This window comes from Phocoena sinus, chromosome 15 (genome assembly GCF_008692025.1).
Source record: "Phocoena sinus isolate mPhoSin1 chromosome 15, mPhoSin1.pri, whole genome shotgun sequence".
In the NCBI taxonomy this organism is placed as follows: domain Eukaryota; kingdom Metazoa; phylum Chordata; class Mammalia; order Artiodactyla; family Phocoenidae; genus Phocoena; species Phocoena sinus.
Genome location: NC_045777.1, coordinates 1,166,862 through 1,180,016, shown reverse-complemented (window position 1 = coordinate 1,180,016; position 13,155 = coordinate 1,166,862). Strand labels below are relative to the sequence as shown.

At 57.4% G+C, this 13,155-nt stretch overlaps 1 protein-coding gene across 1 annotated transcript in view; it reads left to right on the top strand.

Moving 5' to 3' along the window:
- The first annotated feature begins 1,950 nt into the window (after nt 1–1,950).
- NTSR1 (neurotensin receptor 1) overlaps nt 1,951–13,155 on the top strand; it is a 48,674-nt gene continuing 37,469 nt past the window's right edge. Inside the window, exon 1 of the mRNA XM_032606039.1 lies at nt 1,951–2,664. Coding sequence (XP_032461930.1) covers nt 1,951–2,664 — 714 coding nt within the window. The remainder of the gene's footprint in view (nt 2,665–13,155) is intronic.

Genomic DNA, 13,155 nt, shown 5'->3' with positions numbered 1-13,155 from the left:
AAACCAAACATGAGCTTCAGCAGCCCAGCCAGAGCGCGACAGCCCAGCCAGAGCGCGACAGCCCAGCCAGAGCGCGCTTCCACTGCAGGCGTCCTGAGCGGCGACAGCTACTGCCTGGCAAAGGACAGGTCCCAGCGGCCACGGGCTGCTGCCTTCCCCTTCGGGGGCTCCCGAGAGAGGCAACGGATGGCACCGTCCATGGTGAGACCCTGGCGTTCCCCTGGGTGCAGGGATGAGCCTCCATGGGCCCGACACAGTCTGGCACATCACTCCTGTGACAAGGACACTCAGCTCCCAATCCCAGGACCTGCTCGCTGAACTGGCGGCCTGTCTTCCAGAGAGCAAACCCGGGCTAATCTGGTGGATTGAAAGCAACTCTTGTTGCCCTGGGCACGTCGCTCTCACCCTCCGAAGTCCCCACACGATCCACACGAGAGCGTTCACGCCACAGGTGTCCGCTGAGCGCCTGCTGTTTGCAGGGCTGACGGCAGCATCCATTCACCTGCATCACCTGCGTGCCCATTTCACAGACGACTAAATCGAGGCACAGAGAGCTGAAACACTTGCCCAAATATTGAGAAGCAGGTTGAAACCACTTCTGTCGCCTCAGAGCTCACTGTGCTGACCTCCAGCAAAGGGACGTTTGTGTTTCCTGTGAAGGCTACATTCTTAAGCACGTATTTTATGTGCTAAGACTCCGTGGTGAGAACATCAGGGCTCAGTGGAGCAGGCAAGCCCAGAGCCAGTTGGGAACAGAAAAGTAAGTACTGAGCCTGAACTTCTCCCTTGGCCGTGCCTGGGGTCTGGGCAGGGCTCCCTGGCCTCGCCCCCTTTCCTCAGCACCTCTCTCCCCTCCACCCACTGCAGTCTCTGATTCCCAGTCCACCAGGTGCAGCCAGCCAGGTCCACGGCTGGGCCCCCGAGCGTGACATCTGATGACCGCGCCTAGGTGGTGATGACAGTCCTGGACCGTACCCCCTGCACCCACAGTGGCACAGGGCCACCCAGAGGGTGCCAGGAGCAGGAGCCCAGCCCGCTCGGGGGACCAGTGCTGCTTTGTTCTCTGCTTTCTGCTCCCCATTCAGCTCCCCCCACCCGCCACTTAAGTGTGCCAGAGCTCCCCCGGGCACCGAGCTCCTGGCGCCCCGTGGGCACCCCAGGAAGGAGGGGCAGCCCAGCCATCCCAGCAGGAAGCCTCTTCCTTGGGACCCCCACCCCCTCACCTCCTCTCCCCCGCCTAGCGAGCTGGAGGCGACCCGGGGGGCAGTTCCCTTGGGGAGGTGGGGCATAAGAAGCTGGGAAGACCTGGGCCCGGAGGCCGAGCTGCCTGAGGAGGGTGCCTGGAAAGAGCCGACACTCCCTGAGCACCCCGCGGGAATCCCAGGTCCCTGGGGCGCTCCCCCGAGCCCGGATGGGCCCTGCGAGGGCGCGGGGGCGACCAGCCAGCCCTGCCCCCTTACGGGGCGGAGACAGTGGCTGGGGCCGCCTCCTCTCCCCTCCAGCGCCCCCCACGGCTGGGCGCGCCAGTTGCCGCCGGCTCAGGGGAGGCGCGGAGCCCGGGAGGGTGCTGGCGCGGCTGGAGGTGCGCGGAGCGGGGTGCGCGGAGAGCGCGAGCGAGGAGAGAGCGCTCCGGACAGCCAGGCGTGCGCTCCGCTCGGCGCCACAGGCTCGCCCCGCGCAGCCCGAGCCCCAGCCGGCCAGGCGCTCTCAGCTGGAGCCGGCGCTGCCGCCCCGGGGCCCGAGGAACCGTGGGCTCTGGTATTCGGAGGAAGCCGGGAAAGCGCGCAGCCCCCGGTGAGTGCAAGCCCCGAGCGCTCTAGGCTGGCACGGACCAGGGGTCGGCGCTTCCCTGCTGGACGGCGCGCCCCCTCTGCCTTTCACGCCCACCCCTCGGGCTCCCTCTGCTCTGTCCCTGCCTGAGACGCGCCCACCACGCCCGGCGCGCGGAACATGCACCTCAACAGCTCGGCGCCCGGCCCACGGGTCTCCCAGGCTGGAGACCCGTTCTTGCTACCGCCATCGGGGCTGGAGGCGGCGCTCCTGGCCCCGGGCTTCGGCAACGGCTCCGGCAACCTGTCGGAGCCCGTCCCAGCGGCGCCCAGCAGCGACCTGGACGTGAACACGGACATTTACTCCAAGGTGCTGGTGACCATCGTGTACCTGGCGCTCTTTGTGGTGGGCACGGTGGGCAACTCTGTGACGGTGTTCACGCTGGCGCGCAAGAAGTCCCTGCAGAACCTGCAGAGCACGGTGCACTACCACCTGGGCAGCCTGGCGCTGTCTGACCTGCTGATCCTCCTGCTGGCCATGCCCGTGGAGCTGTACAACTTCATCTGGGTGCACCACCCCTGGGCCTTCGGCGATGCTGTGTGCCGCGGCTACTACTTCCTGCGCGACGCCTGCACCTATGCCACGGCCCTCAACGTGGCCAGCCTGAGTGTGGAACGCTACCTGGCCATCTGCCACCCCTTCAAAGCCAAGACCCTCATGTCCCGCAGCCGCACCAAGAAGTTCATCAGTGCTATCTGGCTGGCCTCTGGCCTGCTGGCCGTGCCCATGCTCTTCACCATGGGCCAGCAGAACCGCAGCGCCGACGGCCAGCACCCCGGTGGCCTGGTGTGCACGCCCATCGTGGGCGCCGCCAAGGTCAAGATCGCCATCCAGGTGAGCAGCCTCTTCAGGGGAGCAGGAGTCGGAGGGCACCAGGCCAGCGTCTCCCCTGGGGGCAAGGGTCCAAGGCACACCCTCAGGGAAGCCACAGCGCGTCTCTTTCCCTCACCCCAACAGTAATTTCTGGTCTGTGTACCCTCTGGGTACAGGAAGTTGGAGAAGTGTCCCAAAGGAAGTTTACTCCTGGGAAGCTGGGAAGGGGTGGGGGGGTGCGGCAGGAGGGGTGGGGCTTGAGAGCAGCCTGACCCCCACTTCTTCCCACCTTTCGCTCCAGGGCTGCCAGGTCTCAGCCCCCCTTATCTCATCCCCTCCTTCCATCAAAGGGGGCTGGAACCCTAGATCAGTGACCTCTCTAGGGGAGGGGCGTCCGTGGATGGGCCTCAGCCGTCTCCGTATTCCCTGAGATGTAGGGTAAACTTGTGTGTGCTGGTGCCGGCCTCTTTCGGGAGAGAGTCCCTTCCATCAGCTTCTCAAAAGGCCCTGTGGTCCGTCTCCTCTGTAGCAGAACCGCCCCCGCCAGGACTGCTCCCCCTGTGCCTCCTGGCCTGATGCTGTCTTGGGCCAGTTCCTTAATTTAGCCTCAGTTTTCCCATCTGTGAAATGGGGCAATCACAGCCCCCACCTCTGAAGGTGGAAATTCAAGGGAGAAGGTGTGGGAAGTGCTTGTTTGGCTCCTGGCGTGTAGAAGCTCTCGGAAGCACTCTTACTGCTGGTGGTGGTGTCGACGCTGTTTCTATTGGAAAATCCTAAGGTACTAGGTGTGGTGGCAGGCGGGGGGCCCATGTAAGGTGGATAACACTGGAGCCGGGTGACCGATGGTCCTCTGAGGGTCAGGGCGAAGTGCGCGGGAACCCAGGGGCCAGCCCTCCCCGGGGAATTGGCTTGGACGAGGCAGCCTGGCCGGGAAGGGGTATTCCGACCCTGGGGAGAGGCTTCTCAGGCAGGGACATTCCAGGCAGGGCCCTGAAATGGAAGGAGGAGGGCGTCCATGGGAGCAAGTCCTGGCAGAGACACCGCTTTCAACGGCATCGTGGCCTGAGAATGTGGGTAGCCATGAAGGCAGGTGGGGGGGCGTCCTCCATCTCAGGGTGGGATGGGAAAGGAGGAGCTGGGCTGAGTGGGGGTGGGGTGGGCGCTCTGGGCTGTCCCGTCTGGCTGTCGTTTCACGCCTGAGCCATCCGCAGCTTCCCAGCAGAATTGTTGTTGCCTCTGAGTATGACGGGTGTGCCAGGGTAGGACAGCTGGCGTGCTGGGGGGCAAGAGATGCCGTCTGCGTGTCCATCCCTGGGCTGCGGCTGACCCTCCACAAGCCACCACCAAGATGGAGCCGGTGGGCAGAATTAAGCTTCGGGCCCCCCGTCGCCTGTGCGGAAGACGTGCGGCTCCGGGTGTCCCTGCATGGAGCGGCCCCGGCAGCCACGTGTGGCGGGGGGATGAGTCAGAGGCCGCTGCCTCTCTACTGATGCCTCTCCTGTGCCAGAAACAGTGGCAAGCAGGGCGTATGCAGTGAACAGTGGGAATGACCTTCCGGCTTCCTTTGAGGTCTCGATGGGCTGTGCCCAGGGTTGGGGGGTTGGGGGACAGCAGCCATGACACCTGCCTATGAAGGTTGGACGTGTCAGGCTCAGGTCAGCAGCTCGGGGTCAGCAGTGCCCACTGCCCTCCAAGGGGATGCTCCCCTCGGACCCCTGCCCGCTCTGGCCCCTGTGGCTCAGCCAGGAGCAGCCGGCGTTCAGATCATCCAGAAAAAACAGCAGCAGAGGGAGCACGGCCTCCCCCTAAAGCATCCTCACTCTCTCTCGGTCATGGAACCGGACACCTCAGTGACATGGCCTCGCCTCCCAAAGGGCCACTCCCAGGAATCCTCTTGGTCAGAGGCTGTGATGCTGACGTGGGCCGGGGCGCGTCCTGCTCATTCGTGCACTGGACAGGTGTCTGTTGAGCACGTGCTGCGGAAGGACCGCTCTTGTGCCCGCAGCTGCGGCACTGCCGAGAGCTTACTCAATACTTGCTGGCGTCCTGGCGCCCTCAGAGATCAGAGTTTCCATTTTCTTTTAAAGGCCTTGGCCGTGTGCTTGGGAGAGACTGACGGGCCGGTTGTAAAGGTGCCCTTCCCTCTGATGCTGACGGCTCCCGCGAGGCTCCGTGGGCTCCTGCATGCGGGCTGCTTCCTGTACCTGAAAGAACGTTCCTCACGGGGGAGCTCAGCCCTGGCGCTGCTCCCCGCTGCGTCTCTTCTGCACCGCCATCCGCCATCCCAGGAGAGGTTTCCCCGGGGGATTTTACGTTCCCCACACGGGCTTCTGGGCCACCTGGCAGATCTGGGCCAACGTCCACAGTTTTTAAACCGTGACATCTGTCCAGAGAGGGGCTGGGTGCCTGCCTCCGTGCGTCTGCCTCTCATGGACCACGTTTGGACGTGTGGCGATGTTGGCCAATCAAATGGCCCTACTTTCCAAAACGGGGGCCCCTCCCAGCCCAACTGTAGCCCACAAGGCCTGTCAGCCCTCCACATCTGTGAGCTTCCGTCCTGGACACTTGCAAACAGAGGTCGTGTTTAGAAACGAGGTGGTTCAGTGATTAGATTTCTGAGCCGCTTGGAATTGTCATTGCTGGCCACAGCTGGGCATTTTCTGGGCGTGTAGCCGGGGGCTGGGGGTGGACAGGGGGCAAGAGGAGCTTACGGTGAGGACAGGGCCTTGCAGGCCAGCGAAGGCCCCAGACCCTGGGCCTCAGGTCAGTGGGGGAGTCTGGGAGGAGGAGGCCTCAGGGCCTGCCACGTTGCCCGAGGACGGTCCGGCGCCTCCCTGGACCCCAGAGGGAACTGGATTCAATCCTCCTAAACAGACTGCTGGGCCCAGGGCCGACTTCTGGAGTGGAAGACAGCACGTGCCAGGGATTGTGGGGTCTCCCTGTTGGGAAGCGCTGTCCCTGCTCACTCAGGCATCTCCCAGGGCAGGCAGTGGTCCCCACACAGGTGGGCTGACCCTGGCCGTGTCCGGTCCACTGCGTTTCAGGCCTGGCCTCGTGCTCTGACCTCAGCGTGATGAGGTCCTGCCATCACAGGCTCTGTGTCGCAGCTGCGGGTCCGGTGGGGCCCGTGTCCATCCATCCTGTGAGAGTGTACTGGGCACTGACCGGGCAGCTGGCCGGGAGGGCAGCGACCCGAGGAGGCCTTAGTGGCAGAGGCCTGGGGGCTGAGCGTGTGCTCGACTGTGGTCGCTCATGCCCTCCTGTCCCCGTCACTGGCTGTCTCCAGAGCTCAGTTACTAGAAGGGGATCCTTTCCCTCCAAAGTACAGAGTCATCTGTGCCTCTGGGGGGGGCAGGATCTGGGGGGCCACACCTGCAGTGGGTGGGCACGTGAGCTCAGAGTCCAGACCCCGGGCCACAGCCAGAGACGCCCCAGGAATAGGGTCACCTCCAGCCCGCGATGCTGATGGGCACCTGCAGGCAGAGTGCCCAGCGCCCTGGTCCAGGATTTGTGCTTAATACTGCCCAGTGGAGCTTAGAGCCCCATAGTGCCCAGTGCCCAGTGCCCAGTGGTGGCCTTGTGCAGTCACCAGCAAGTGTCCTTGGGGCAGCGTGTAAATCCGGTCCTCGTGAGGCTCAGCCGGGAGGTAGATGTCCTCCTCCTGGGAGCACAATGCTCTGTGAGGGCCGACAGAGGACCCCTAGGAGGCTCCCAGGTCGCAGCGGCCCCTTTGCACGTGGCCGCGCCCCGGGAAGGGTGAATTAGTGACCACAGGGCATCTGCACCCCCCACCCAGCGAGGCCGCCCTAAGGCAGCCTCTCCTGGCGTCACCGGCAGGAGCCCACCAGGCCTGCGTCGGCGCGGCTGAGCTCTCGGTCGTCACTTCGTGGTTGCCGTCTTCCAGGCCCCGTGGCCCCAACAGCAGCTGCGCGGTGGGGGGGGGGGGGCCGGGGGGGGGCGGCCTCCTCATCTGCCTCCACATTCAGTGCCGCCGGCTGCAGTGCTCCTCGCTGGGCTTGGGCCCGGCTGCAGCAGGGGGGCTGGCCCTGGGCGGGGCTCGTGCAGGGGGGGCTCGTGTCTGTGGGCGCACGGGCCCGGCGGTGTCCTGAGCGCCAAGGCCATTAAAGTCTGACGTGATTCCGCGGAGGCAGAGGCAGCCGAGACCCGTCTCCACAAAGTGGAAGAAAATTGGTTCCAGTAAAATCAGGGCATCGATCATTTTCTCTGTCTCTGTCCTGTGCCACCAGCTGCGCCCGGTGCCCTCCTCCCCCATCCAGCCACCTGTTGGCGCCCCATTCGTGGATCCGCTGCTGCTTCCCCTGTAGCCGACTCGGCCTCTGACGCTGCTACTCATGGCTGAAGTTTGGCGAGTCACAGGCCCCCGAGAGTAACGTTATATTGGGGAAACGGGCAGACGCCAGAGTGAGCACCCCCAAGACGGGGGCCATCGTGGGCCTCCTGCTGTACATGCACTGAGGACACGGCACCCCTGCCCAGAAAGCGGACCCTCCACGTATCCCTTTGTCCCCGAAATTGAGGGATGTTCTAAAAGCAGCTGCCCTGTGCTCACAAGGTGCCCAGATCATGAAAGCCCAAGACAGGCCGAGGGGCTATTCTGGATTAAAGGGGATTAAAGACACAGCCCCTGAGCACAAGGCATGGTTTCCCATCAGACCCTGGTCCAGAAAGGATGTTGCTGAGACAGTGGCTGGATGAGGTCCGTGGTTCGCTCGTGTGTTGTACTGACGTGCGACGGGACTCCTCGATCTGGCAAACTCCTGCTGCGCTTCTGCACGAGGACAGGGTCTGTCCCGAGGCTCCGCGGCAGTGAGGAGGGCAGGGACCCCCGTGAGCGGCCGCCCCAGGGGACGCCCTCAAGCTTAGGGCCGGCAGCCCGTCCCCCGCGTCTGGAGTCTCAGCCGCTGGAGGACCGGGGCTCTGGCCGTGAGCCTTGGTGCCAGTACAGGGTGCTCTCCCACGGGCAGCAGCAGGACAGTGAGGCCGGGCCAGGTGGCGCTGGAGGCCTCCGTTCCCTCCAGCAGGGGAGCAGCGAACTTCCCGTCTGGTTATCGAGCGTCTGTTTCGAGGGGAGAGGAGTCACAAGCCTTTTGTTCTTTTTTTCTGTTAGAGTGAAAGATACATAACATAAAGCTTTACCACCCATCTCCAGAGCTCTCCCATTGTTCCCCAGGGAGACGGTGTCCCCACCGGACCCCAGCTGCCCCACCCCTCCCACCCTGACTGTCCTTCTAGGGTTTGGCTGCACCAGGCCTTCGTCGGACGGGATTTCAAGCCTTTCTTTGGTCTGTAAGATGCAGTGGTCAGGAGTGCATGCCCCGTGCCGGGGGACGGAAGCCAGCCTCAACAGGCCCCCGACTGTACGACTCCGATCACGTGACCTGGGCACAGGCGGGGGCGGGGGTGGTGTCGGGTCGGCAGTGGGTGGTGAATGTGCTGCGGGCGCGTGTATCAAAACTTATGGAACTTAGATAAAGGAGTGATTTCGGTGAACGTACACCGTGTCTCCATGAGTCAGTCAGAGATGAAAGATCAGGGTCCAAGGCCTCGTCCTGTGAAGGCTGTTTGGGTGCCGGGTCCTCCCTCGGGGGTGGGGTGCCTTTGGGCAGGAAAGAACCAAAGGGTCCTAGGAACGTTCCTGGGGAGCTCGAAGGCCCCAGGCAGCCGCTCGCCCTGCGCCCACTCCATCACCGCCGGGAACCGGGCAGGTGCTCGGCACCTGGGGGTGGGGGGGAGCGGTGGTGCCAAGCTGTGGCGGCTGCCTGGTCCCCAAGACCCCCGCTCCGACCCGGCAACGCCCTGGCATCAGACCTGGCCCCTGCCGTCCCTGGTGAAAGCCTGGCCCCGAGAGGAAGGGGAAACTGAGGCCCAGAGAGGGTGGGGGTGTCCAAGCCAGGCCCAGCACCGGCCCCGGGCTGCTGCTCCCGCAAGGGGCCCAGGTGGAGCCACCCACCTGCTGCGATCCCTGCCCCCTTTGGGGACTTCACACACGTGCACCTGTGGGAGCAGCTTCATGCCCCGGGGCTGGTGCAGGAGGGCGAGGGTGGCCAGGCCAGTGCGCCCAAGAGCTCGGAAAGGGGCCCTTTGGGGCTTCTCGCCTGTGGCAGCCCAGGACCCGAGGTCAGATCCCAGCTTCTCCGCGGGCCAGCTGCAGGGCCTGGGCAAGCGATGTGACCGTCTGTGCCTCAGCTTCCTCACCTGCCGGCTGGTCCAGGAGCCGAGGAAGGGCTCAGGGGCCCACACACAACAAAACGCGGCGTCAGGAGAGACGGGCCCTCTGATACGCCGTTTTAGGGTAACAAGAGCCCGTCTCCTCCCTAGAAAGCTCTGCGTGCCGGAGCTGGGAGCTGATCCTGTGGTCCGTGCTCAGTCCCGCTCTGGGGGCCTGCATGCACGTGTCGGGTCCTACAGGAAGCCCCTGGGTCTGGCATTGTTCCCATACCTGTAGGCTCAGGGGCCACCCTCAGCATCCGTCCAGCTCCTCCGAGAAGCATTCACTGCCTGAGGGCCTGAGCCAGGTCTCCGCAGCACCATGTGCACGAGGAATCCCCTTCTGTCACTTGTGATGACAGCCGCCTCCCTCACCCGCTTCCACTCCTACTCAATGAGCATTGTGTGTGAGGCACCACGGGTCCCACAGGGAGCAAAACTGGCAAAGGTTTCCACCCCGTGAAGAACACATCCCGGTGGAGAAGACAGACCATTAGCAAAATAAATAATGGTAGATACAAATGGTAGATAGTAAGGAGGGCAGCAGAGAAAAGGTGAACAGGAGAGGCCTCACAGCGGCAGGTAAGGGCAGGTGTGACAGCATCTGGGGAGGAAGGTTCCAGGAGAGGGAGCAACAGGTACAGGACTGTGGCCGCCGGCACCTGCCGCGGCGACGTGGCCAAGCAGGCAAGCCCAGGGCAGGACCAGACGTAACAGGTGATCACGTAGAGCACGCAGTATCCCTTATCCGGGAAAAGTGGGCCCCACGGGAGACTCTGAGCAAGGAGCCATGTGACATGCATTTCAGGGGACCATTCTGTCTGCCTTGTTGAGAACTCAGCGGGGGTCAGGGAGGACGGTTAGGAAGCTGCTGTGGCGTTCTGAGTGCGCGATCACCGAGACCCGGCTGGTTACGGGGAAGGTGGAAAAATGATAAGATACCAGATCCAGGCTTTTCTGTTTTCTTAGGTTTAAGTTTACATCCAGTAACAATCATTTTCCTTTTGTTTACATCTATGCGTTTTGACAAATACATGGAGCCCTGTAACCACCACCACCAAAGATAGAGCCCGGTCCTGTCGCCCGTGGAGTCTCTGCACACCCCCATCCCCTCACCCACCCCGCCCCACCCCTCCAACGGCCTTGGGCCTGACTCCGACGCCAGGTACATGGAACCTCTGAGTCTGGCTTCCTTTGATTACGTAATGCCTTAAGATTCATCCACGTTGTCACCTGTGTCAATAGCGTGGAGTATGATTCCATCGTACAGATGTTCCACCGTTTGTTCACCCATTCACTGGTCGAAAGACATTTGGGTCGTTTCCAGTTTTGAGCAGTTATGAATAAAGCCGCTGCAAATATTCACGTACAGGACAGTGTGTGAACACATGCTTTCATTTCTCTCGAGTTAACACTTAGGAGGCAGATTTCTGGGTCATACGAGAAGTGTATCTAACTTTATAGGAAATTACCAGACCTTTCCAAAAGTGGATTTGCCATTTCGAATGTCCCCCAGCAACGTGGAAGGACAGTTCTCTGCATCCCGGCCAGCACCTGGTGTCGTCAGTGTCTGGTTTGGTTTCTTTGTTTTCATTTATCCGTTCCAGGAGGAGAGTCGTGGTATCTTGTTGAGGTTTTAATTTGCATTTCCTTAACGGCTCAGGACATTAAGTATCTTTTCAGGTGCTTACTTGAAATCTGTATATCTCCTTTGGCGAAGTGTCTGTTCCCGTTGTTTGCCTATTTTTAAAATCGGGTTGTTTTCTTATTGTTGACTTTTGAGAGTTTTTAAAATATATTCTGCATCTAAGTCCTTTGCCAGATATGTGATTTGCAAATATTTTCTCCCCTTCTGTGGCTTATCTTTGTATTTGCTAACATTGCATGTCACAGAGCAAAAAGTAGGAATGTTGACAAAACCCAACTTACTTATGGATCATGCTTTTGGTATTGTACCTAATCCAAGGTCACTAAGTTTTTTTCTCTCTTCTCTTCTGGAATCTTTATAGTTCTATGTTTTATACTTAAGTTTATGATCCATTCTGAGTTAATTTTTCTATAGGGTATGAGATGTAGGTACCTTATTTGCATACACATATCCATGACCAATACCGCTTGTGAAGAGATGATCTTTTCTCCTTTGGAGTTTTTTTGCACCTTAATTAAAAAATCACCTGACCTCATGTGTGGGGTTCTATCCAGACTGTCATCTGTTCCTTTAATCTATGTGTCTGTACTGCCCCCAGCCCCACGGTCTTGACCACTGTAGCTTTATAGGAAGTCTTTCAAGTAGCACGAGTCCTCCAACTTTGTTCTTTTCCAAAATTGTTTTGGCTACTCCAGTTCCTTTGCTCTCTACATAAATTTTAGAATCAGATTTTCAGTATCTGCAAAAAAGCCTGCAGGGATTTTGACTGGGATTGTGTTAATCTGTAGATCACGTGGGGAGACTTGACATCCTAACACAGAGCCTCTTCCAATGCATGATTACACCACATCTCTCCATGTATTTAGGTCTTCTTTGATTTTTCCAACAGCAGTAGTTTTCGGCACAGAGATCCTACACGTGTTTTGTTACATTTGTATCTAAATATTTATGTTTTGGGTATTATTATATATGTACTTAAAATTTTTTTCTATTTCCAATTTTTCATGGCCGGTATATATAAATGTGATTGATTTTTAGTTATTGACGTTGTATCTTGCAACCGTGATAATAATAATGATAATTACTACTAATAATAACTTATTGATTCTAGAAATTCCTTTGTAGGTTCCCTGGGATTTTCTGTGTAGACAGCGATGTTGTCTGTGAATAGAGAAAGTTTCATTTCATCCCTTCCAGTTCTTTAATTTCCTTTTCTTGCCTTACTGGCCTAGCTACAACTTCTAGTATGATATTTAATAGGGGTGGAAGAGAAGACTTCCTTGCCTTGTTACCGGGCTTAGAGAGAAAGTCTTTACAATTAAGGATGAGGGTTTTAGCTCAAGTCTTTAGGAGATGTTTTTTATCAGGTGAAGAAAGTTCCCTTCTGTGCCTCGTTTGCTAAGAGTTTCTATCATGAATGGACGCTGAATTTTGTCCAGGGCTTTTTCTGCATCTGTTGGTGTGATCGTATGGCTTTTCTTCATTACTCAGCTAATATGGTGAATGATATTTATTTTTTATTGTGGTAAAATATACATAACATAAAATTTACCATTCTCAGACGCACAGTTCAGTGACATTAAGTACATTCGCATTGTTGTTCAATCATCACCGTTATCCGTCTCCAGAATTTTCTTCATCTTCCCAAACAGCAACCCTTTAAACAACTGCTCCCCATTCACCCATCCTCCAGCCCCTGGAAACTACCACTTTCCTTTCCGTCCCGGTGAATTTGAGTATACTAGGTACCTCATTTCGGTGGAAAACGTTGATTAATTTAATGTTGAACCAGTCTCACAGTCCTAGGACAAACTCCACTTGGTCATGTATTATCCTTTTTATATGTTGCAGGATTTGACTTGCTAATATTTTATTGAGAATTTTGGGTCTATGTTCATGAGAGATATCGGTCTATAATTTTTCTTTTCTTGTAATGTCTTTATCTGGTTTTGGTATCAAGATAATTCTGGCCTCATGAAATGAGTTGGAAAGTGTTGGCACCTCTTCTGTTTTCTGAAAGAGAGTGAGTGGAATTGGTATTATTTCTTCTTTAAAGGTTTGGTAGACTACTCCAGTGAAACCATCTGGGTCTGAAGTTTTGTGGGAACGTTTCTAATTCAGTTCCTTTAATAGGGATGTTCAGGTTATGTATTTATTCCTGAGTAAGTTTTGGCAACTTGTATCTTTCAAGGAATTGGTCCATTTTAACTAAGTTGGCATAGGGTCGTTTGTAGTATTCATTTATCATCCTTATGATGTCTGTGGGGTCTGTGATGACATCTCCTTTTTCATTCCTAGTATTGGTAATCTGTGTCTTCTCTCTTTTTTCCTTGGTCAGAGTATGGCTAGGAGTTTATCAATATTATTGTTTTTTGTAAAGAACAAGCTATTGATTGCATTGATTTTTTAAATTGTCTTTCCGCTCCTATCTGCATTTCATTTCTCTGCTTGCTTTGGGTTTAATTTCTTCTTATTTTCCTAGATTTCTTAAGGTGGAAGCTTAGACAATTAATTCAAGAACTGGGATTTCTTTCAATTATTTTTTTTTCAATTCTTTTATAATATAAACATGTGATGCTAAAAACTTGCTCCTAAATACTGCTTTAGTAGCATCGCAAAACCCTTGAAATGCCGTC